Source organism: Schistocerca piceifrons, chromosome 7 (genome assembly GCF_021461385.2).
Source record: "Schistocerca piceifrons isolate TAMUIC-IGC-003096 chromosome 7, iqSchPice1.1, whole genome shotgun sequence".
Classification (NCBI taxonomy): Eukaryota; Metazoa; Arthropoda; class Insecta; order Orthoptera; family Acrididae; genus Schistocerca; species Schistocerca piceifrons.
In genome coordinates this window covers 480917104-480943331 of record NC_060144.1, presented here as the reverse complement: position 1 = coordinate 480943331, position 26228 = coordinate 480917104, and the positions used below count along the sequence as shown (strand labels likewise).

The window sequence follows — 26228 nt, the reverse complement described above, 5'->3', positions numbered from 1 at the left end:
GAACCCGGGACCTTAGGATTGACATGCCGTCACGCTGACCACTCAGCTACCGGGGCCGGACAGCACTCCTGAAAGAAAGGATATTGCGGAGACCTGGCTTAGCCACAGCCTAGGGGAAGTTTCCAGAATGAGATTTTCTCTCTGCAGCGGAGTGTGCGCTGATATGAAACTTCCTGGCAGATTAAAACTGTGTGCTGGACCGAGACTCGAACTCGGGACCTTTGCCTTTCGCGGGCACGTGTGAGCTATAATTATTGTATGGCACACAAACATGTTAGACATGCTACTGTGTTGTTAAGGCACAGAACAGTAGGGTGTGGGAAATCTTACTGAAACTCATTCGCATAGCCACAGGCAATAGAAAGTTAAGCCAGAGATAGAAGATAAAGCAGGAGACGTGCCGGTATGTCACAAGTCGGTCAGCACTTCGACACATTACAACACCATCCATCAAATGATAAATAAATATTCAGCAAAAAGAAGACTGCCACAGAAACCCAAGGGAAGAGAGACAAACATATTTGTTACCTTGTGAGACGTGGTGCAAGAAACTCTATCTCTTGTACAAGAACACGTAATGGGGATCTGATACAGCAGTTAACACGCTGTTAGGTGAATACAGCAGAGTAACGAGAACACGTGCAGACATTATGATCTGGGCATCACATCATAGCCTCACACTAGCTCCCTTTAAAACACTCCAGTTTTCCAGCTCTTGTCAGCTGGTCACTGGGATCAACGGCATTAACAGTATTACGATTACGATACTGTAGTAAAACTATGTCCCAGATGCTCCAGCACAGTTTATAAACTAACTGAAGAACTTCATGCTACTTGTCACCTGCCACCTACTGATGGAGAAAATGACTGTCTTCCGATAATGGAACCAATTTATGCTGGAAAAAATTAGTTCCAATTTTGGCCACCACATGCAAATCTGCCATTGTACACTGTTTGTATGATAATATGACATCCATGCTGTAATTCGATAAGCCATAACGTGAGTGAACAGTATAGCTATTGAGAAGAGAGACCACGCACTGTTAGTGAAACTGTTTTATGTGAACAGTAGCAATTACAACGTTGCATTGAGAGAGCATTGCTGAGTGAATGTTCTAACAGGCCTGATATCATTAAATGACTTAATGAAGATGATAATGAAATTCAAAAACACAAGTGAGCTTGGAGTGCACCTAGAAGAGGAAAGTGTCCTAGTCCAGCAGAAGTTATTGACAAGGTTGGTGTTGCTGTAACTGACCATGCAGCATATGCCCGGATAGTGCTAGTGTTGTGCAATGTCACGAGAGTTGTCTATCCCATTTACAACAGCATGGAAAGTTTTGTGGTTTATTTTACACTGGTACCAGTACAATATCCTCATGGTACAGCAACTGAAACCCCATGATACACAGCAACGTTCTGAATTTTCTCTTCGATTTCTGTCATGGATTGGAGTTGATTACAGGTAGTCGGGCAATATTCTGTGGAGCGGCGAGGCACATTTTACACTACAGTGCCCAGTTTATAAATATAACTGCTGAATTTGATATACTGTTAAACAACGCCTTGTGCACTTAAAGCCACTGCACTTACTGTGTGGTGTGGATTCAATAGCATCTTTATTTTTCAATCTGTTCTTCTTTGAAGAGGTGTACTGTGATGTCTACAAGTTATGAAAGCCTCCTTGTACAGCATGTGACTCCTGCTTTGCAGAGTGCAACTGTGTGAAAACCATTGTTTTCATGGAAGTTGAGACAAGACCCCATGTTACTTGCCCAGCAAAAAATCTGCTCAATGCAACCTTCCACATTCTCCATTAACATGTTATTTCCAGAGGTTTCCCAGAGCATGACCTGATCTAATTCCGTGTGACTTTTGGCTCTGAGTCTACCTAAAAGAATGCACTTACCAGGGAAACATTCAACATCTACCTGATCTGAAGGCCAGTGTACAGAAACATATTGCTCAGAATGAAACCTAGCAAAAACCAATGAATCTGGGGAGAACTTTGATGCATGACAACACGTATGATGCATATTTTTGTATTACAAAAGTATAAATACGAATTTCACCAAATACAGAATGGTCATTTCAGAAGCACTTAAATCAACATTGCAATGTGCTTTTGTCAGCCACTCATAGCTCATGTCATGGGACCTCGCAAGCCAATGATAGCAGATATTCAGAGCATAGGACATGTGATGAATTCTGTCAACAACAACATGAGTTAAGTAGTGCAAACACACGAACAGGAAAAGCTGATGGTTTAAATTAATAAACATACAGAATAGCTACAAGAAAAGCTAAGCTTTCATGTGTAATATTGGTCTTTTATAGCATGTTACCCTTTAAGATATATCAAACACAAATGTGCCAGTGAAATTTTAAATAATGGCATAAATGGCTGGTCTTCCGAGTCCTACTGTTGCAGTATTATATGCATCAGGGACTACGATCCAAGACTGCAAACTGAAGCTCTACAGATGAGTAGTAAAAGTGGCTGGCATGGCCAGAGGCCATTCATGAAGAACTGAAATCCCTGAAAAAGAACAACATGTGGGTACTAGTTAAGAGTTCAAGTGGTGGACAGATTTTGCAGAATTGATGGGTCTTATGCAAGAAAACTGCAGACAATGGGAAAGTTTGCTTCAAGAGTTGACCTATGGCCAACGAACATGTACAAATTCAGGGACCTGATTATGAAGAGACATTCAGCCCTGTTGCACGTTATGATACTATTCGAACCCTGTTGGTAGCGACTGCTGCAGAGATGTTGCAGAGAAAATGAAGCTCGACCAGTTTGACCACAAAACAGGTGAGCTACTAACAAGACATTAGAAGGATCCAACTCGAGATGCTGCATGAAATAATTGGATGCAGAAGATTAAATCCATGTGAAATTCAATACTTATATGTATTCTATGGAGGTAGTGTTAACATTGAAAAGAAATATACTAAGTGTACTGTCTTACAAGTGAAAGATGAGTTTCCATATCTTTGTTATGAAAGTGCACTGGGCTGTTTGGCCTGGTAAAACAAAGTGTTTCGTATTGTGTTGTTGTAAGTGTATCTCTGAGGAATCAGGCTTTTGTACACCTTCTGCAGTGTGTTTCAAATAAATAATCTTAACACACCGTATCCTTGATGGTGTGTTAGCAATTAATTTAGTCACTGTCTATATTCTTATTGATAGCATTGTGAATATAATCACTATGTAAAAAGTAGATCAGCAGACAAGCTGGTATCTAACACATATCCATTCATAGATGACTTTACTGCTGTAAGTAAGTACAAATATATTGTTTCTGGACTTTATGTATTATCACTTTCACATGTTTCTTTTCAAAAGTTATGATTTACTGTTCAAAACAACAACATTATGAAACAAGGACAGACACTACTGAATTGTAAATGACTTTATTCAATTTCATGCTTAAAAGCTTTCTTTTACCTGAATTTTTATTTCTTGGTAATCCTTGTAATTGTCATGATCAATCACTTTAACTGGAGATATATTTGTTCCTTTACAGCCTTCAGGATTCCTGCACTTGTACTGGTTTGGTATTACATAATAAAGTTCATAATCAGCCTGGAATACAGTAAAAATATAATTATATAAAAATATTATAAAACATAACAAAGTAAATTACAGTTGTCTATAAAGAAATCTGTTAAGTAGTATTACGTTTTGATAGATGGCAACAAGCTGAGGATAGGGGTAGAGCTCCAGCTATCAAATCTACAGGCTTTTTACCACAAGGGATTAAGGCAAAATGACAGAATGAAAAAAATGGGGAAAACTACTGGGCTTTGAAAATGTGAAGGTAGGTCTTACATAATTCAGAGCTAAGGATGCGGATAACAACTGACATATTGGTATGAGAGAGGATACAACCCAGTGAAACATCTTGTTTCTGTGTTCACTGACAAACAATCAAAACGAAATTATTAAACAACCTCAGTTTTTGGCATATAGTTCAGTTTTGGCCATTTAAACCATTGAAAAGATGTACCAGACATAACTGATTCATGTCCATATTTAGCATCTCCAGCTTCCAGAGAAGAACCTGTTTTTATTAATGCTGAAGATCCAGTTTTCCTGCATATTACTGCTTGTAATTAGTATGCATTGACTGACACCTGTAATGCATAAATTTAATTTTTGCATTTCATTGTATGATCATATGAAGAAGATGAGAATGAAAAAAGGGGAAGGTTAAGGATTCATCAGTATCCATGTGCTTATGGGCAGAAAAACAAGGATGAAGAGACGAAATTTGTAAGACCTTCCTGAAGGAATGCTACCTGAGTTAGAACACACAGAATAAGTAAACAGATATAGCAAAATGGAGATTTAGCACATAACTGTGAAGGATTTCTTTATTTCTTTTTTCATTATTGAGACTTATGTTAATGTTACTAACTTATAGATTGTTCTACAGGGTGTCCATAATTAAGATTCCAGTTTCAAAACGCTTTAGAAAGAAATCTGAACAGCATATAATCGCTGTAGGGAATCATCCATGTTCAGGAGTCGCTTCCTGCTGGCCTGCTGATCTGGAATTTCTTGCTCACATGGTAGTGGGCAATGAATGGCCGCGGAAAATACTGTGGGCAGGCAAAGCCCATTTCCATCTAGAAGCGGACATGTCCAGCTGAATTGCAGAACATTGGCAATGGAAAATCCACACACACATCAACCAGTACCACTTCATTCTGCAAAGGTGGTGCAGGTTGATGGCACTGTTCATTGTAAGGCCATATTTTTCAAGGAGATGAGCCCTGTGGGTACTGTCACCTGTACCACCACTGATTAACACTATGAGAGGCTTTTATGCATCAGTGTTATTACAACTCTTCAACAACATAGATGTGTGGGTAGTATCATTTTTATGCAAGATGGTACTCCTCTGCACATTGCACGGGCAGTGAACTGGCTTCTGCAGAGGCATTTCAGATATGCTAGAACTATCAGTAGTAATTTCCCCACAGACTGGTCGTACAGATCACCCGATCTTAATCTGTGCGACGTCTGGCTCTGGTGTCATCTGAAAGATGATGTGTTCAGTGCTCCAATTAGGAACATAGCTGACTTGAAGACATTCATAGTGCAACACATTCTGAATTGAATGTGACCCCCAAGACACTCCAGTCTGTCAAGGAACATGCTGTTATTCAATTTCAGATTGTGGCAGAAAACAATTGACAACATACTGAATATGTCTTGCATGAGTCTCACGACAATTAAAAACTGATGTCATTTTGTTTTTTATGCAGTTTTTGGTCCAAGGACAGTTAAAAACTGATTTTTTCCAACCAATGTGCTACGACCTTGCTGTGGTGGATGGGCTTACCTAACTAACAGAGGCACAACTGTTGACTGCCGAAGTCATGCAGTTATGCATCTTGAACAGTACAGATAGTGCAATGTGCTACTCAAATAATAGCCATCGTACTGCACTCATCCGTTATTTGTATCTGATCCCGTTTACAGTAAGAAGCATAACAGCACCATCTACTGGTAAAATTTTCGTGATTTTTTTCCCACATTTCCCCCTGCGTCAGTAATATACTGTTCAAATTTGACACCATTCTGAGCAATGCTTCCCTTTCTACAACATTTTGAAACTGGAACTTTAATTAAGGGTATCATTTACATACAAAAATGGCAACTAAGACATATTTCAACACATATGTAACCTGTAACATACTGGTTATAATTAACATGCAGCTACTCAGAGATATAGTGTGGGCTGTAATTATCGTATGGCTACAAAACTTGGTAGATATTCTAAGGTGTTAATGTGGTAGAGATTTACACTGAGAAAAAATTAATTCCAATTTTGGCAACCAGGTGCAAATATGGTGGTGCGAGTGCAAGAAAGATGTTATGAAATGTTTCCATATGTAATGGATTAAAAATGGGACATGGCAGGAAGGGCCAAATAAGTGAGAATGGCATAAAGTTTATTTTATTATTAACTGCTGCTTACACAATTTTTTCAATATGGGCACTGGAGACATCAACCAGATGCTCCATCTGTAAAATGGCGTGATCAACAATTGCTCAAAAACAGTTCCGGAGGCGTCTGAGCAATGTGTTCCCCTATACTGGCCTTCAGACCACATAGAGATCGAAAGTGTCCCAGTTAAACACGTCCTTTTAGATATTCCCAAACTCTCACATCAAGTGGCTTCAGATCAGGTGATCTTGGAGGCCATACATCTGGGAAACCTCTGGAAGTAACACATTCATGGAAGGTTGCATTAAGCAGATCTTTCACTAGGAAAGTGACATAGGGTGTTGTCCCTTATTGCATGAAAACAGCGATTTCCACATCATTGTACTCTTCCAAAGCAGGAATCACAGGTTGTACAAGGACGTCTTGATGACGTGCAGAAGTCACGGTACAACTGACCGGTCCTCTGGGTCTAATCAAAGAAGAATGGAATGAGAATAATGGTGCTTGTGAATCCACACCACAGTCACAGTCACAGGCTCTTCGTGCACAACACATGGTTTAACAGTACCCCAAATTTGGCAGTTCTGAATATTTACAGCACCTTGTAGTGTAAAATGTGACTCATCACTCCATAGAATATTTTCGGGCCACGTCATAAATGTCAATCCGTGTCCAAAAACGAAGAGCTAATTCAGAACATTGTTGCAGATCGTGAGGTTTCAGTTGTTGCACCATATGCATCTTGTACGGATGTTGTTGTTGTTGTTGTGGTCTTCAGTCCTGAGACTGGTTTGATGCAGCTCTCCATGCTACTCTATCCTGTGCAAGCTTCATCATCTCCCAGTACTTACTGCAACCTACACCCTTCTGAATCTGCTTAGTGTATTCATCTCTTGGTCTCCCTCTACGATTTTTACCTTCCACGCTGCCCTCCAATGCTAAATTTGTGATCCCTTGATGCCTCAGAACATGTCCTACCAACCGGTCCCTTCTTCTTGTCAAGTTGTGCCACAAACTCCTTTTCTCCCCAATTCTATTCAATACCTCATCATTAGTTATATGATCTACCCATCTAATCTTCAGCATTCTTCTGTAGCACCACATTTCGAAAGCTTCTATTCTCTTCTTGTCTAAACTATTTATCGCCCATGTTTCACTTCCATACATGGCTACACTCCATACAAATACTTTTTGGAAAGACTTTCTGACACTTAAATCTATACTCGATGTTAACAAATTTCTCTTCTTCAGAAACACTTTCCTTGCCATTGCCAGTCTATATTTTATATCCTCTATACTTTGACCACCATCAGTTTTTTTGCTCCCCAAATAGCAAAACTCCTTTACTATTTTGAGCGTCTCATTTCCTAATCTAATTCCCTCAGCATCACCCGACTTAATTCGACTTCTTTCAATTATCCTCATTTTGCTTTTGTTGATGTTCATCTTATATCCTCCTTTCAAGACACTGTCCATTCCATTCAACTGCTCTTCCAAGTCCTTTGCTGTCTCTGACAGAATTACAATGTCACCGCCGAACCTCAAAGTTTTTATTTCTTCTCCATGGATTTTAATACCTACTCCGAATTTTTCTTTTGTTTCCTTTACTGCTTGTTCAATATACAGATTGAATAACATTGGGGAGAGGCTACAACCCTCTCTCACTCCCTTCTCAACCACTGCTTCCCTTTCATGCCCCTCGACTCTTATAACTGACATCTGGTTTCAGTACAAACTGTAAATAGCCTTTCGCTCCCTGTATTTTACCCCTGCCACCTTTAGAATTTGAAAGAGAGTATTCCAGTCAACATTGTCCTTGTACGGATAGCATTGTCAAATAGCCCACAAAACATTCCATACTACTGACCAGAGAATGGAAAATTCCCACGATATTGCATGAGCAGTAGTATTACCTGGGGCATGTGTTGCATGGTTAGTTACAGCATCAGCAACCTCATCAGTAACTTCCACTGGGCTAGGATGCCATCCTCTTCCAGGTACAACACCAACCTCATCTGTGTTTTCAAATTTCATTATCACCATCTTTAAACTATTTAATAACATTGGACCTCTCTTCGGACCTGTCAATTGGCAACACCCTCTCAATGCAGCTCTGTGCTGCTGATCACACAAAACTGTTTCACTAACAGTGCATGCTGACTCTTCTCTATTGCCATAATGTTCACTCACATTATGGCTTGTCAAATGACAGCACGGATGTTATACTATGATACAGTGTACAGTGTCAGATTTGCATCTGGTGGTTACAATTGGAACTAATTTTTTCGCAGAGTAAACCGTTTCGACATTAGCATACCTAGAAAGTTTTGCTGCTATACAATAACTACAGCCCATAATGGACATCTGTGAGTAACTGCACTTTAATTACAATGAACCAGTACAAATCCCATGGCCAATAAAAAAAAATTCTTTAATTTTTTTATAATTTCTTATTCGTTAGGTTCTTCTGAGATAAACAGACAAATAGAAGATCAAGTATGTAACACTGGAGAAAAAGGTCAAATAACAGCTTTCATTACTTTCGTGAGCAATAATTAATAGGTGATGACAATAAATGTAGGCAGAAATGAGTATGTGCATCAAATCAGTGCACGTAAATAAATGAAAAAATAGTAAAATTAGTTGGTTAACTATGGTGCACATATTCATTTATTAAATAGTTTTGTTCTTGGTTTGTAAAAGATATTCTCAGAAATATTCTGAAAGTATTTTATAAATATGACTATGACTCACACATCTTCATGGATGCAAGCAACGTTGCTTTGCAGTTCACATAAACTACTTGTGATATACCCACATTGGTGGTGCTAGTATATTTTGGAATATTCATAGAAAGCATGTGAATATAACACTTGCAAACGATTCCACATAAGTATGCACTTGTTAGATGCAGTTTGTATTAACCTGCCAAATACCACACTTACTGCCCACAGCGAATGTAAGTCGGGCCACTTGCAAATGAACTGTATCTGCACGAGGCGGTCCCAGGGACAGCCTGGTTACCGACCGCTGCTGTCACCCTGTCTGCTTGGTGAGGACAGCACTATACCTGTGTCACCTGACGTGGATAACATCTTTACAAGGGCATGCACAGTCCTTTCAGCCCTTAGTTGTTTAAGTGTTTGAGAAGTGAACACTGCTTTCATTGTATTCCTGTTGATGTCACTCTGTTACCCAATAAAGTGTATCTCTCCTATGGTCATGTATTTCCTCGTGATCCAAATGAGAACACAAGTGGCGACAAGGATGAGATAAATTTCTGGGTGTTTCGGATTCTGGGGTTTTTCTGGCGTTTGGCTCTTCGATGGAGGCTTTACTCCAATCACTTCTGCAACAATATGCTAGAATGTTGTTGGCTATGTTGACCCAGGCTCATCTGCTGGTTGTTCAACCCCACCCCAATCGTGAATCCGCAGAAGACTGAGGCATTTACGAGAAGTGGCTTTGTCAACATTTTATGGTATTCTGAGTAGTTGACAAGGAGACCAGTAAGGCTCTTTCCTTATCTTGCTAACTGTGACAGTTAGTTCCTCTGCACGAACCAGTGTCACTTTCTTTTGACACTGTGTAGTTTGCTGTCCTCCTATCACCACAAGTGTAAGCATGTGGTCAATGCGCATGTTGAATTCCACAAACGTCGTGATTAGTTGGAGCAATCATATCGTGCTTGGGCAGCCATGCTTCCTGGCCTCAATCATCAGTTCGTCACAGTTGAGTCTCAGGTATCTTATGCAGACACCACAATCAAAGACACAATAATTCATCTGGCACCACATAAGGTGGTATGTCAATGTGCTCTGCAGTTTGAGGACCTTACATTGAATATTGCACAGCTGTTTGATGTCTCTCACACCACAGGCTGCTAATCAGAGGCTCGGGGTGGTGTCGTTGTTGACAGCATACAGGAAGGAGCTAACGGGCACTCAATGCTGACATTATCAGCGGACAGCGTACAAAACTTATGCATGGAGCCTGGTGCGCTGCAGGTGAGGAGGTAGCTACGGTGCAACCAACCCAACCAGGCTGACACAGGCTAATGCATCGTTGGCATCGCGAACAGCAAATGCCATTTTCTTTGTATCCCTCTTGTTTTGTACGGCATGAGCAAGCAGCCTGTGCCAAGCGGTTGGCCTCTTGCTATAAATGTAGTAAAAAAGATCACATACCTGGGGTATGTCAATCTATACCCCCCCCCCCCCCCCCCCAAAAGACTCATTGCAGGAATCATTGGACATCAATTTTCATACTGTTTCATTATCGTGTCCATCGTTCTGTGCACATCAGAACAAACTTTTCACTGAAGTGAAGGCATTGATCCTACAAAACGACACGGGGCCATCATGTGTGTACTCAACTCACAGACAGAGAAAGCCAGATATGAGACTTGACAAATATGTGTAATATATGTTTATTGTCCCGTCATCTAGCATGAATGTATTTCCCAAGAAAATACTAATAATAATCAAGGATAAAATTAAACAGATATTAAATGTATTGGATAGGAAGAATAATGACGAAAAACATCAATGCGTGTTGTGAAAGACAGGTATAATAACTGTCATAACTTCAAAACGGACACAAGCATAACAAATGTGAAAACACTAATCAGCTATAAGATGGATGGGTGTTTAGAATTTTAATGATGCAGCAACATATTAGTCACTGAAGGAAGGGAGCCAGCTCAGTTGTGAAAAAACTGGCAAAAGGAACAGGACGTAGCCTGTTCAAGAAAATATTCTGTACTTTGCCTGAATGATTTAGACCAGAGATGCAGAGACCCCACACTGCAGGCCACACGAGGCCTGCCACTGAACTGATGGCAGCCTGCCACTCTCAGTTCATTCTTGTAATATACTTTTTTTTAATACTCATCTTTCATTCCTTCCGAGAAACGAGAGATGGGCCCTGGTGCAAACTACTAAATGGCGTGTTACAGAAGGATAATATTTATAAAACAAATGATGTAAACTTACTTTGTTGCACGTGGTCCTAGCAAGTGTGTACAAAACACACAAAACCTAAATTAGATCAATCAGATGAGGATTCGAACCTCACTTCTCTAGAATTTCAATCCAGTGCTTTTATAACTGCAGCACCTGCCAAAGATTTATTGACTTTTGACAGAGATCCTTACTTACATAAGACAGTAATCAAATATCTATGATGTGAGAAACTACTTGGAAGAGTATTCTGAGGAAAAATAGGACATAAATACCAAGTTATGTGGCACTAATTTGTTAACAGTTAAACTGTACCTCTGCTGTAAAAATGTGTTTGCATTTTGCACAAATGTAGCTTCTCCGAAACTCTAGCATTTTAGGTGTTGTAATCCTTATTACTGTCCCGGAAACTCTCAAAAAATTTCCTATGTCGTCATTGCGAGGAAATGCAATTCGGTGCAGTTCAGGACATACTGGTAAACCTGTAAATTAATAATAATATATGCAGGAAAATACTGGAAAATGTATGAAAATAAAGGTACTATTTTAAATTAACATACCTGTAATACGAGCATGAGTTTTTGTTTTTATGCTTAAATCACACTTCATCTCTTCGGACTGAGCGTCATACAAAGTCTTCTGTGCCTCAGCAAGAGACTGATCACATAATGGCAAAAAACGACTAGGTGCAGAAATGATACCATTGCCAAGATCAGCACTTCTCTCAAACAACTGAGAAAATCTGTTAGAAGAATCTATAGTTAATTATACTCAGTCAGCTTTAAGACAAATTTAAATGTTAAGTAAGTCATTAAAATTCTAGCTTCCATTCTGTGCAGCAAATTTTATCAATGTTTTGCTTGGTCATAACCTTTTCAGTGAAAAACAAACTAATGTAAATGTGGATGAATTAAAATACGCACATTATATTACTGAGCATGAAATGCAGCAACACAGCAACAAAAGATACAATAACAATGATTTACAGATTTTGTCAGAGCTTTCTAAAGTCAATATTCAGTCACTGACAGAATAAAATATTAATTTTCTTAAATGAGACACTGAAAAAGTTGTTTTATCTACATGAATAGTCACATTTTCTTTGTGCACCTATGGTATTTGTAGTTGCCACACAAACACTGAATATGCATATATACAGTGCATGAATTAATAAACTAATGAGACATTTCAAAATAAGAGAGCAGAATTTTATGAGAAACAGGAAACTATAACAGCACAATCTTTACAGCCATAAAATATTATCCCCAGTATATTTAGAAATGAGCTAACACGCAGTATTCGTATCTTCTGATTTTCCCAGAGTTTGGGCTACATAGCAATACTGAACTACATTTCATAAACACAATTTTAGAATATTTTTCCTCAGTTTCAAGTAAATGATCAATGCAAGTATGTTTCTCTCCATATGGCAATCATTCTTCATATATGATAGTTGCAGTATGTGCAAGCTTGTACCCTGTATATTCAGCCATCACAATCATGGGTATGTTTCATGCATTACCTTAGGACAGAGATAGTCAACGGTAGAGTAGCTGAGCTGTTTACCGTCAATCCTTCTGCAGTCACCACAGTGTCCGGGTGCACAAGCTGCACAGATATGCAGCATCAAGGTCACAGTAAACAGCTAAACAGTGCTGCAGACACAGGCACCTATGTAGGTCCACACGGCCACTGGGCCTGTATTCCTCAGGCAAGGGGTACTCAGGTCGTTGCTAAGCCCCTGGTCACACAGTTCCGCTCCAGGCTGACGGTCAACGACATTCGAGCGTATGCTTCAACCCACAATACCTGCTGCTGTTGCTACCCATCAAACAGTGCCATCTCACACCCTTGCCGGGATCACAGCAGCTGGATGTCCGTCAGCCTCTCTGGAGAGCCTAGCTGACGTCTTGTGCCTTCACCAGGATCACAGCCGCTGACTGTCCATAAGCCACTCCTGAAGGCCCCGACTCAATGTGCTTCTGCCTTGACTGTCCACGAGCTCACAGACTTGTGGCACCACGTCACTACGCTCTCCACGGCACCTCCCTGCTTATCACCACTACCAACGATCATGGGCTTCATCATAGTGGGCTCTTGCTACACATCATCACGGAAAGACATTTCAGTTGTACTCAATTGTGGACTTTCATCACCAGAAGGTGTACTGGGTTTAAAGCATGGTTAATAAACAAACAATTGTTATTCCAGGACATCCATAACAATTGTTATTGCAGTACATGCATATCAATTACTGCCAAACCACACCGCTTGGCTAAGGCTACAACAAATCAGGGAAGATAATAATGATTTCCTGACACAGTGCTCTATTTTGTCTTCCATATACAACAAATTAGCGAAGGGAATAATGGTTTCGTGATGCAGCACTCGTCCTACTTGAAATAGTTCTTTTCTTCTATCTGCCATAGGCAACAACATGGTGATGAGGATAATGGATTAAAGATATAGTGCTCTTCTTTCATCCGCCATATACAACAACTTGGCAACAAGTTCGTTGGCTGCAGCGTAAGCTTCTGGCCTCTTCCACCATCGGACTGCCTCCCTTCTACCAAACTGAGTCCGATGCTGGCACGCCACATAGCATTTCAGCTGGTGGCACAGCCATAGTCGGCCTAAGGAAGCATTTTTTCAATAATAGTGGGGTTGGCAAAAGCAAACAGAACTGCAAAAAGTTCCTGGGTCAGAAAAAAGTTCAGTTCCTGAAAATAAAACTGTAAGGAGGTTTGCTTCGAAATGGATGACAAATTTGTCATATTTCACCAATAAATTAGAGCTAGAGCAAGTTACTATGTGTTTCCATAGGCAGCTACTTATGATTAGGAGAAATAAAATCATAGCTCCCAGGCATGATAATGGAAAATTTATTATCTACAAAAGGTATAGAAATTAATGCAGGAAGATGCGCAGGTGAGCCAGAATTTTAGGAACCAGGGAATCGCAGATAATAAACAAAATGTTAATGTCAATAGTGTGTTTCAGAACAACTAATTAATAATGGTCAGGTGGTGGGGGTGCGAGCAGTGGCAAGAAGTTGACATAATGTCCCAACACCAAGACTGAGTAGTAGACAGCATTTACGCAACTGTAGGTTGTGTTCACCAATACCTGATAAAGCAAATCTACACACTGGACAGCTGATGGGGTGCGAATTGAAAGTCGTCCTAGATCACTCCCATGTGTAAAGTTGTTAGCAATTGTTGAATGGGAAGTAGTAACTTGAATCCACTAGCTACAACCTTTAAGTATCAGAATTATGAGACAACAGTTTCTAAAAGTAAAGAGAGTAGAAGCACAATGAAGGTAATCAAAACAAGTGAAGTTAAATTATGAATATTTAATGCCAACTGGGGGGAGGGGGGAAGAATTTTTTGAATAGAAGGGGGGGGGGGGGGGCACTGCTTCATTTTTAATAAAAGAAGGTTCTGGTACGGTGACCTTTGGGGAATGTTTTTGAAATTTACACTTCTTAAAACATTATTTTAACACTTTTCTGAGCAGTTTAAAAGTGTGAATACAACATTTGTGCTCGTAAAAAATAAAACTGTCATGCACATCAACAATCTTTTAATATATGTTTTATTAATTAAGTTAAGTATTATTTCTCATTTCATGATTTGTTACAAAAAAGAAATTGCAGTGGAGTAAACACACACAAATTTTAACTGTAAGATACTGAAAAAGGGGAAAAACTTACACGTTTTAACTTAAGAGTTTATAAAACTGTCCAAAGCTTTGAAAGAGTTTTGTTGTACGTCTCTCCCCTCTCTGTTTCCTTGCTCTTGGTATCTTTAGCACAGTTCCATCCACAAAGCAGCCAAGCTTCCACATGCTTTGAAAGGTCAAACTGAGTCAGTGGTGAGCCACTCAGCTTCAGGAAAAGTAGTGGAGAAACAGTTCTGTTAACAGACAGGCCCTACCATCAGTAACGATTGATTATTTGGGGAAAGCCTCTTTCACATTCATTACAGTAGACTGGAATTGTCTTGATGGCAGTTATCAACAGAAGCAAATTTGTGGGTTACTTTGTTTTGTTTTCCACAATTTCCACCAAAGTTCTCATGTCAGTCAAAAATTGTATCTTGATTGTTCAACTGAAAGTGAACTGCAAGTGACCCAACCTATTTTTCCCCAAAAGTACTGACTCTGATGTCTTTGAGCCAAGTGTGTCAACTATGTGGGCTGAATTGAGTGTATCTTCCCCTCTCAGCATTCTCTTTTCAGTCACTTGTGAAAGGATGTCATCAACTCAACAAGATTCATGAGCAGGTCTTTACAATTAAATTCCCATAAATCTTTTGTTGTTGACAGATGCCACCACTTGCTCACAATAAGTTCCTGGACTGCCATTCTCAGCAATAAATGTGTAAATCAACAGCTGAAGTTTTTTATTAGCCTGAAATAAGTCTACATCTTGGTGCTGTAGTTCCTCACTAAAATCTGAAAGTTCTTGAAGTGCATCACACATCAGCTCAGCACCAAATCTAACACAAAGCACTTGGATATCAGTTGCATGATCATGCCTTCACATCTGAATGTGTGTGAAAAGTCACATGTTGGCTCTTCTTTTGCTGCTACAAAATGATTTGCAAGAATCTTGTTGTTTTGCCAGAGTGTTGAAAGTGTAAAAAAAAACTGGATGCTATCCATCTTGTGTCCAACATCCTTCCAATTTTTCAACTGAACCCTAAGTATGCCCACAAACAATTGCAACTTTTGATTGTTCTTTTGTGAGGTGTGGTACAGAAACACACAGGTTTTCAGTGAATACTTTAAATCGATTGATACTTGTCATTTTATTTACTATGTTATTTACACAAAGTTCAGGGCTATGATTACAGTAATGCCAAACAATAATAGATGGAAACTTGTCTTTAAAAAGAGTCCCAACTCCGGATTTTCATCCAATCATCACTGCAGCTCCATGACACGACACAGAAATTAATATACTTTTTTAAATTTTTTCATCTAATTTCATGACATTGAAGCACAGTACGAAAAAAGCCAAGAGACGTCACACTTTCAAATTAAGCTACATCCAAAAATAAATTTACAGGGGATCCATGCTCAATTTTGTATGGCAAACTCTAATGTACAAAATTAGAGCTGATTTTTTGCTTAACATAGATGCTTTGTCAATGATGATTGCAAACTTATCATTTGTTTGTACTATTTTCTGTACAATGTTTCCTTACTCCTGCAATAATATGGTTAACAACATTCACGCACGACTTATACGAATATACAATTCGGCCCATACTCAATCCAGTGAGCTCTTGAACATCATTCAAAGTTATTGAAAGATTGGCTCTCTTTTGCAACCTTATAGGCAGTGTGAAATATTCTCACTGTAACTTCTTTCTCTTTTGACACAATTTTCAAACAAATGTTTTCCAGTTTTACTTTTTGGGACTCAGCTAAAAATTTTACAGCTGCTCCATGTGCAGCACTGTCTTTGTGATCAAATATCTTTTTTCCCCCCCCAGTGCTATGTGTTGCTGTCTCTCTCTCTCTCTCTCTCTCTCTCTCTCTCTCTCTCTCTTTCTTTTTTTTCTTTACAAAAGTTGTTCTTTTGTCAAAAGCCCAACACTTTGGGCCACTGTTTATCAGCTTTTCTGATGTCCCCAACAGAAGAAGATGAAGTGTCACTGGATGAAGCAGAAAATGTGGATTCTACTCTAACTATTTTCACTGGCGGCAGGGGCGGGCACTTTTCAGTTTCTTTGTGTAGTTTTTGTCTATTAGGCTTCTACTGAAATAACTAGTTACAACGGAAGCAAAAATTTCACACACTTTGATTTTAGAATGTTACTCGAGGGAAATGAGCAAGCACAACAAAACAGTGACAGATTGAACAGGCACCTGGCCCACACAACCAAGTCGAATCGAATAAACTGACAGGAGTGATATATGGCAGTTGACAGTAGCGGAGCACATGCAGAGTGATGGACCAGGCAGGGAGGACAAAGATGAGTCAGCTGGCCACAGCCATCTCTCACTGCCTGCCACTACAAATATATACATAAAGTGCAGTCTAGCCTAACACCAAGAAGGCATTGTTTTACATTGCTTCAACCACAGCAAAGTTCTATTGTACCACATCTTCACATCAGTGGTTCTGATTTTTCAGCAGAGGTAACAGTAAGGAGTACCGGTGTGGACCATCACAAATCAACCACTGGAAGGGACCAAAGCAAACACTGCAATATATGTACATTATTAAATGAATCTGTTGAACACTACAAAGAATCAGATAAACAGGGAAGTGTGTGCCATGAAACAGGTGATGAATCTTGTAAGGAAGAAGGGGCAAGAATAACGAAAGAAGGACTGGAGGGTCAAAAACAGGAGAATATAGATGGTGTTGGGAGTGGTAAAGGTAGACTCATTTGTCTTGCGGGGAAATGTGAAAGAGAATGACAATAATGAGGGAGGAGGATAAAGTCAAACAATGGAAACTCTGGGTAGGAATATCAACAATGCAGGAAAGGACAGATTGATGTTTACCATAAAGAAGGCATGTCAAGTTGCAGACAGACACAATTAAAAAGACACTCACATGTAGCTTTCAGTCACAGCCTTCATCAGTAAAAAGACACCAGAAAACTGGAGGGGGTGGGGAAGGAGAAGGGGAAAGGATAGTAGTGTATGGGTGGGGAGAGAGACGAATGCTGTCTGATGGAATGTGCAGGGACTAGACTGCCAACTGGTGTAGCATCAGGAGGTTGTGGGGCAGGGAAGTGGGGAAAAAAGGAGTACAAAAGGAAAGGCGCAGAGAAAGATGGGCAAATGCATTGGCAGGGGCTGCATATAAACAGGGTGGGAGATGAGAATTGGGAGGAGATGATAGGGCAGAGGGTGTGGGGACAGTAAGTTACCGTACATTGAGGCCGGGATAATTGTGGGAGTGAAGAATGCATTTTACAGGTAACTCCCACCTGTGCAATTCAGAAAAACTGGTGGAGAAGCAAGGATCCAGTTGGCTTGGGTAGTGAAGCAGCCATTAAAATCAAGTGTGTTATGTCCAGCTGCATGCTGTGGCACAGGGTGGTCTACTTTGTTCTTGGACACAGTTTGGCAGTGGCCATTCCTCCTGGTGGACAGCTGGTTGGTAATCATACCAATAAAAAACGCTATGCAATGATATTGCATGACTGCAGCAGAGCTGTTAAATGACATGGCTGCTTTCACAAGTGGCCTGGTCCCTGATGGGATAAGATAAGTGTGACAGGACTGGAATAGGAAGTGCTGGGTGGGTGATTTGGGCAGGTTTAGCACCTGGATCTTCCACAGGGATATGATCCTTGTGCCAAGGGGATGGGATTTTGAGTGGCATAAGGATGGACTAGGATGTTGTGGTGGTTGGGTGGGTGACGGACCACCACTTTAGAAGGGGTGGGAAGTATCTTCAGTAGGTGTCCCTTATTTCAGGGCACGATGATAGGTAATCAAATACCTGGCAAAGGATGTTGTTCAGTTGTTCCAGTCTGGGATGGTACTGTGTAATGAATGGGACACTTCTTTGTGGATGGTTCTTGGCGGTGGTGGGAGGATTGGGGGTGTGATGGGAAATGGCACAGGAGATCTGTTTATGGTCTAAGTCTGGGGGATACTGCCTGTCTGTGAAGGCACTGGTGAAACCCTCAGCATACTGGCAAGGGAGTTTTTGTCACTGCAGATATGCCATGCCTGGGTAGCTAGGCTATATGGGAGTTTTTGGTGTGAAAGGGATGACAATTGTCAAAATGCACGTACTGTTGGTGGTTGGTGGGTTGAATGTGGACAGAGGTGCGGATAGAGCCATCAGAGAGGAAGATGACAACATCTACTAAGGTGGCACGCTTGGTTGAGGAGGGCTATGTGAAGCAGATGGGTGAGAAGATGTTGAGGTTCTGAAGGAATGAAATAGGGTGTCTTTGCCCTGGGCCCAGATCATGAAGATATCATCAATGAACCTGAACCAGGGTAGGGGTGTTTGGTGTTTTGGGGGGGTTAGGAAGGGCTCCTCTAGATGACTCATAAAAAGGTTGGAAAACGAAGCTACCATGAGGGTGCCCATGGCTTAGCCACAGATTTGTTTATATATCTTTCCTTCAAATGAGAAGTAGTTGTGGGTTAGGATAAAGTTTATAAGATGTATGAGGAATGGGGTGATGACTAGGGACCCAGGAGGTAAAGCAGCAGGTATGGTCGAGAGCCGATGCAGGAAGTGGTTGGTTGTCTTTGATGTGGGAGGCTGGAGTTTGGGCTATTGGTTGGAGGTGTGGTCAATGAGAGCTGAAATTCTTTTAGTGGGGGCACAATAACCAACCACAATGTGGTGTCCAGGATTGTTAGGTTTGTGGATTTTGGGGAGCATGGGTAGGTGTATGGGAAGTCGTAGGGGTGAGAAGGGAAATGGATTCAGGAGAGATGTTCTGGGACGAGCCTAAGGCTTTAAGCAGGGACTGGAGTTTGTGTTGGACACCTGGGATGGGATCACTCTAGCAGAGTTTATAGGTGGAGGAGTCAGATAATTGGCGAAGGCCTTCTGCCAGGTTGCCACTGAGATTCATAACAACAGTGGTGGAACCTTTGCCTGCCAGTAGGATGATGTGGTCAGAATTTGTTTTGAGGTTGTGTATGGCTGTTCTTCTTCTACTGAAAGGTTGGTGTTCTGAGTAAGGGACTTGGGGATGGATGGTGAGGATAAGTTGGAGGTAAGGAATTTCTGGAAGGTGACCAGTGGGTGGTTAGGTGGGAGGGGGGGGGGGGTATGAAATGGAAGAGGCAGGGTTTGGTTGGTGGGATTGGCAGCAAAAAAGTGCTTCCTTTGCAGAGATCGGGAGAAGGCGAGTAGGTCTCTGACAAGTCCAGCATGGTTAAATTTGGGTGTAGGGCTAAAGATGTAGCATTTGAATAGGACTGTAACTTCTGTGGAGATGGGGGTTTTGGTGGAAAGGTTAACAAAAGGGTTACATGAATGTTTTGGCTCTGGATTTAGTGGAGGGTTGGTAGAGAGTTTTGGGGATGTGGCAAGTTGAAGCGGTCAGCTAACCAAACACTGGTCACCTTCCAGGAATATAAACAAAGCCACATCACACCCTTATGGCACCCTCCCATGCCAACCTTTTTATGGGCCATCTAGAGGAGAACTTCCTAGCCTCCCAAAACACAAAACCCCTAGTCTGGTTGAGGTACATTGATGATATCTTCATGATTTGAACCCAGGGCAAAGACATGGACCCAGGGCAATGACATCCTATCTTAGTTCCTTCACAACCTCACCAACCACTAACAGTACCAGCATTTTGACAGCTGTGATCCCTTTCACACCAAAAAATCCCTCCTATATAGCCTGGCTACCCAGCGATGGCACATCTGCAGTGACAAAAACTCCCTTGCTAGTATGTTGAGGATCTCACCAAGGTCTTCACAGACAGGCATTATACCCCAGACCTAGTCTGCAAACAGATCTCCCATGCCATTTCCCCATCCCCACCCCTGCCTCCCAAGAACCAGCCATAAAGGAGAGTCCCCTTCATCACCCAGTACCACTGCGGACTGGAACAATTGAACCACATCCTTTACCAGGGCTTTGATTACCTATCATCGTGCCCTGAAATGAGGCATATCCTACCCAAGATACTTCCAACCCCTCCTGAAGTGATGCTCCATCACCCACCCAACCTCCACAACATCCTAGACCATCCCTAAGCTGCTCCTAATCTCAACCCCTTGCCACAAGGATCATGTTCCTGTGGAAGACCCAAGGTGCAATCCACCCACCAAGCATTTCCTATTTCAGTTCTGATACAGTTTATCCTATCCCATCAGGGGCCAGGTCACCTGTAAAAGCAGCCATGTCATTTACCAGGTCTGCTGCAATCATTGCACGGCTTTTTATATTGGTATGACTACAAACCAGCTGTTCACCAGAATTATTGGCCACCTCCAAACTGACCAAGAGCAAAGAATATAAATTGGGAGACAAATTTATGGAGATTCACAGAGAGAAGGCAGATTTAATAAGGTACTTTAACTTATCATTAATAGACAGACTGACTAATGTTCAAAGGACTATAGTGAAAACAATCCCGAGCATATGTGTGTAACCTCTAGAAACAAGTAAGGTTTCGATTTACTGTAAGAGTCAGAAATTAATAGTTGTGGAGAGAAGGCAGAACAGACAGTTATTAATTTGTTAGTACACAATGAGGGACAATATTTATGCTGATTGTGGTAGTGATCTAAGTGCATGGGTCAAATATTGATAGAGTCTACCTGATAAGAAACTGGTTGGTTGGTTGGTTGGTTGGTTGGTTTGGGGTAGAAAGAGACCAAACTACAGGGTCATCAGTCCCTTTTTCCTTATGCAAGCAAGGCTCAAGGTACAAAAACACCCAAAGTATGTGTGAGAAAGTAAAAGGGGGAAAAGGAATGGGTAGCCATATCTAGAAAGCAAACAAATGGATCAAACAAAAAAAAAGGGAAAACATATGCCACAAGGAAAAGTAGAAGAAGGTGTTAAAACCATAGAGCAGATGGTCTGGGCTGGCTAATCCCAATAATACAAGAGGATGAGCCAGCCACTCTGTAACACATTAAAATGTCCACCCAAAAAAGACAAGGGGAGATGAACACATGTAGAGAAAAGACGACTATCAAGACAAACAAATGCAAAGAAAGTGTGACAGATTTAAAATGAAGGGAGGGTGGCATCCTCAGAGAGAAGGCTAAATGTCCACCCTTAGATGGTACAATAAAAATCCACCTCACGAATAAAACGTAAAACTAAATCTGCTGTTGAGGCATTGTTACCCAACACCAAGGTAGGATGCTAGGAAGGTTAAAAGTCCCCCGCAGAGGGGCTAAAATTGGGCAGTTCAGTAAGATGTGGATGACAATCATATATGAGCCACAGTGACACCGAGGTGGGGCCTCGCGACGGAGGAGGTAGTCGTGTGTTAGCCACGTATGGGCAATGCGGATCCGGCAGAGAACCACCGAGTCCCTGCGAGAGGCCAGCATGGAGGACTTTCACACATTCGTAGTCTTCTTAATGGCACACAGTATGTTGTGCGTACTGAGATTATGTCGTTCCATCTCCCAAAGCTGAAAAACCTTGCAGCATAATAATGATCGCAGGTCAGTTATGAGGATGTCTTTCTCCAGAAGTGGTTTCCATGTGGCCTGTTTAGTCAGCCTGTCGGCAAGTTCATTTCCTGGGATTCCGATGTGGCCTGGGATCCACATAAACACCACGGAATGACTGGACCATTCCAGGGCATAGGTGGACTCCTGTATGGTCGCTACCAAAGGACGGCGGGAGTAGCACTGGTCGATACCTTGTAGACTGCTCAAGGAGTCAGTACAGAGAAGAAACAACTAGCCAGGGCATGAGCGGATGTGCTCAAGAGCATGAGATATGGCCACTAGCTCTGCAGTGAAAACACTACAGCATTTGGCAAAGAGTGCGAAGCCAACGTGACCATCAGCCATTAGGCCGACAGTGTAAACCACTTCATGGTCTCGGTACATGTCAAGAATCGAGAGGATGTGACAGTGGAGAGCCGCAGGGTTAACTGAGTCCTTAGGACCATGTGAAAGGTCCAGACGAAGCTTCCGCCTAGGTGTACACCATGGAGGTGTACGTGAATGGCCCTCGAGTGTAGGTAGTAAAGGCAAGGACTCCATGTAAGGCAGAAGAGATCAGACGCGAACCGCAACCGTAAGCCCTGACCTGGGCCTCCGACGTGGGAGATGAACAGCCGTGGGTGGGAAAAGGAGACAGTAATTTGGATTCTCAGGAGAACTATGAATGTGTGCAACTTAACTGGCAAGCAGTTGTGCACACCTAACCTTCAATGGAGGGAGTCCGGCCTCCACCAGGATGCTGGTCACCCAACTCGTCCTAAAAGCTCCCATTGCCAGTCTAACACCACAGTGGTGCAATGGGTCGAGTAAACGCAATGCAGAGGGTGCCACTGAATTATAAACCACACTCCCATAGTCAATGCAGGATTGAACAAGGGCTCTGAAGAGCTGCAGCAGTGTAGAGCGATCTGCACCTCAGGTAGTAGAGGGCATTGAGGTGCTGCTAGCACTTTCGCTTAAGCTGACAAAGGTGAGGAAGCCAAGTCAACTGGGCGTCAAAAACCAGTCCTAAGAATCAATATGCCTGTACTACAGTGAGTGGGTCATCATTAAGGTAAAGTTCTGGATGAGATGAACAGTACAACACCGACAGAAGTGCATGACAAACGACTTTGCGGCTGAAAACTGGAAGCCGTTGGCTAGAGCCCATGACTGCGCCTCGTGGATGGCTCCCTGCAGGCACTGCTCAGCATCACCAGTACCGGAGGAGCAGTACAAAAAGCAGAAGTCGTCTGCATACAGAGATGGTGAGAAAGACGCCCCAACAGCTGCTGCTAGGCCATTAATGGCCACTAAAAATAGACATTCAATACAGAGCCCTGCGGGACCCCATTCTCCTGGATGTGGGGTGAACTATGGGAGGCACCAACTTGGACATAGAAAGTACGGAGCGATAGGAAATTTTGGATAAAAATCAGGAGTGGTCCCGGGAGACCCCACTCATATAATGTGGTAAGGATATGATGTCGCAAGGGCGTGTTGCAAGCTTTTCATAAATCAAAAAAGATGGCAGCCAGGTGTTGGCACCTGGAAAATGCTGTTTGGATGGCAGACTCGAGAGAAACTAGATTATCAGTGGCAGAGTGTCCCTGACAGAAACCGCCCTGGCATGGAGCCACGTGACTCCAGGACCCAACACAACTGTCAACTTGCCATATGTTCTAACAGTTTACAAAAACATTGGTGAGGCTGTTAGAACGATAGCTATCCAAATCAAGCGGGTATTTGCCGGGGTTTGAGCATTGGATTGATGATGTTCTCTCACCATTGCAATAGAAAGACACCATTGCAGCAGATTCGGTTGAAGATGACAAGGAGATGTCGCTTGTAGCTGGACGAGAGATGTTTGATCATCTGACTGTGGATCCAATCTGGCCTAGGAGCTGTGTCGGGGCAATGTACAAGGACGCTGAGGAGCTCCCACTCTGTAAAAGGAGAATTTTAGGGTTCGCTGTGACGTTCAGTGAACGAGAGGGCTTTTCTTTCCATCCGCTGTTTGCGGGTGCGAAATGCTGGGGATAATTCTCCGCCGCGGAGGCTCGAGCACAGTGCTCACCAAAGTGCTCAGCAATTGCGTTTGCATCAGTAGATAACACGCCGTTGATGTTAATGCCAGTGACACCTGTCGGGGTCTGGTACCCACAAGCACGTCTGATCTTCATCCAGACTTGGGAAGGTGACATATGGCACCCACTGGTTGAGACATACCTCTCCCAACATTCCTGTTTCCGTCTTTTTATAAGCTGGTGAATGTGGGCAAGGAGCCGTTTAAGGCTATTAGATGCTCTATGGAAGGGTGCCACTTATGTCGCTGTAGAGCTCACCGATGGCTTTTAATGGCCTCAGTGATTTCCGGTGACCACTTTCGCCGGGGGCACCCTAAAGAACAAGGGATAGTGTTTTTCGCCACAGAAATGATTGTTCTAGGAACCCACTCAACTACCACATCAATGGTAGCATGTTGGGGAGATTCAACAGCGACAGCAGAGGTGAAAGCTTCCCAGTCTGCCTTGTTTAAAGCCCATCTTGGTGGACATCCAGGGGGATGGAGCTGGGGGAGTGACATGAAGATGGGAAAGTGGTCACTGCCACACAAGTCATCGTGGGCTCTCCACTGGACAGATGAGAGAAGTCCTGGGCTGCAGAAGGATAAATCAATGACCAAGTAAGTGCCATGAGCCACACTGAAATGTGTGGGGGCCCCAGTATTTAAGAGGTAGAGGTTGAGGTAAGACAGGGAAGTTTCGACATCTCTCCCTCGGCCAGTAAGCACAGTGCCACCCCACAAGGGGTTATGGGCATTAAAATCTCCCAAAAGTAGGATAGGTTTAGGGAGCTGATGAATCAGTGCAACTAATGCGTTCAGGGATGCTGCACCGTCTGGAGGAAGATATACGTTGCAGACAGTTATTTCTTGCATGGTCCTTACCCTGACAGCCACAGCTTCAAGAAGGGTTTGAATGGGCACAGGTTCACTGCATACCAAGTTCAGGACATAGACACAAACTCCACCTGACACACTATTATAGTCGCTACAGTTCTTGTAATATCCTCTAAAGCCACAGAAGGCATGGGTCTGTATTGCTGGGAACCAGGTTTCCTGCAGAAAGCAGGTGTAAAGCTTAACCCATTAAGTGCCAGTGTCCTATTTTGAGGACAGAGCACATATTTATTTATAAATACATAATAAATTATTGATTTGCAACTATTACTGTTCTACGTCATTTGTTGATGCTTTTTATAACAAATCTATGCTTACAGGAAATTAAAAGCAATAACTCCTACCATTAATTGATTATTGAATACTAAGGCACACTTTTCGTTATTACAGGTATTTACTTTATCGACAATTTAGTAATATTTGAAATATGTGGCAAAGATCTTTTTGTGATTATTTATAGTCAACAATGTGTCTTTTAAACTACTTGCATTTTAGCTCAATTGGAGTTATATTCATTGCTTTCCTTTGTTCTAAAATTTGGTGTACTCGAAATAGGACACTGGGACTTGGTGTTATCATTTCAGTTATTTGTATTGCTGCATATTCGAATATGAAACTCTGCTACTGCTGATGTATTTTCTTTTTAGAATGTGTAATTTTACCAGATTTTGTTGCTGAGGTAAGTAACGACCCCTCTTTTATATATGAAGTTACTTTGAAATTTGCAGCATATTATGTAAGTATATTTATGAATATGTTACCCATTACTAAATAACACAGTTCCAGATGGACAGAGGTATTTACACATTCCCTTTTCTGTAGTTTGTGCTACTGTATTATTCTTTCATTTCACTTTATTTTATTACATTTTATTTCATTTCATTTTATACAGATTATAATGATCAAGAGTGGTCCTAAACATGCTGGACTGCACTGAAAAACCCGAGAATCATTGTGTGTACTTTGACAATTTCTTCACTAGTAGAGATTTTCTGATTCATCTGAGAAATTTGGGTTTTCGAGCAACTGGGACTGTCAGAGGGAATCGAGTTGGTGACTGTCCACTACTGAGCAGCAACGAACTGAAAAAGACAGTTTGACAGGAATGGTGAAGTCTTATTTGTTCGATGGCATGACAACAGAGGCATTACAATTGGTACAAATGTTGACAAAGTTGAACCTTTGGGAGCAGCTACACAGTACAGTATT

The 26228-nt window shown here is 41.7% G+C and overlaps 1 protein-coding gene across 2 annotated transcripts in view; it reads right to left on the bottom strand.

Annotated features, from left to right (window-relative positions):
* The window catches only part of LOC124709124 (DNA helicase MCM9-like), a 172146-nt gene that overhangs the window by 126174 nt on the left and 19744 nt on the right, over positions 1 to 26228 (bottom strand). Inside the window, exons 1-4 of one of the 2 annotated variants that reach the window (XM_047240783.1) lie at positions 14640 to 14720; positions 11485 to 11666; positions 11240 to 11406; positions 3452 to 3589 (exon numbers count right to left, since the gene is read on the bottom strand). In XM_047240783.1, coding sequence (XP_047096739.1) covers positions 3452 to 3589; positions 11240 to 11406; positions 11485 to 11533 — 354 coding nt within the window. In that variant the 5' untranslated portion in view covers positions 11534 to 11666; positions 14640 to 14720. Of the gene's footprint in view, positions 1 to 3451; positions 3590 to 11239; positions 11407 to 11484; positions 11667 to 14639; positions 14721 to 26228 lie in introns of those variants that run through there. The other variant, XM_047240782.1, reaches the window with a different exon arrangement.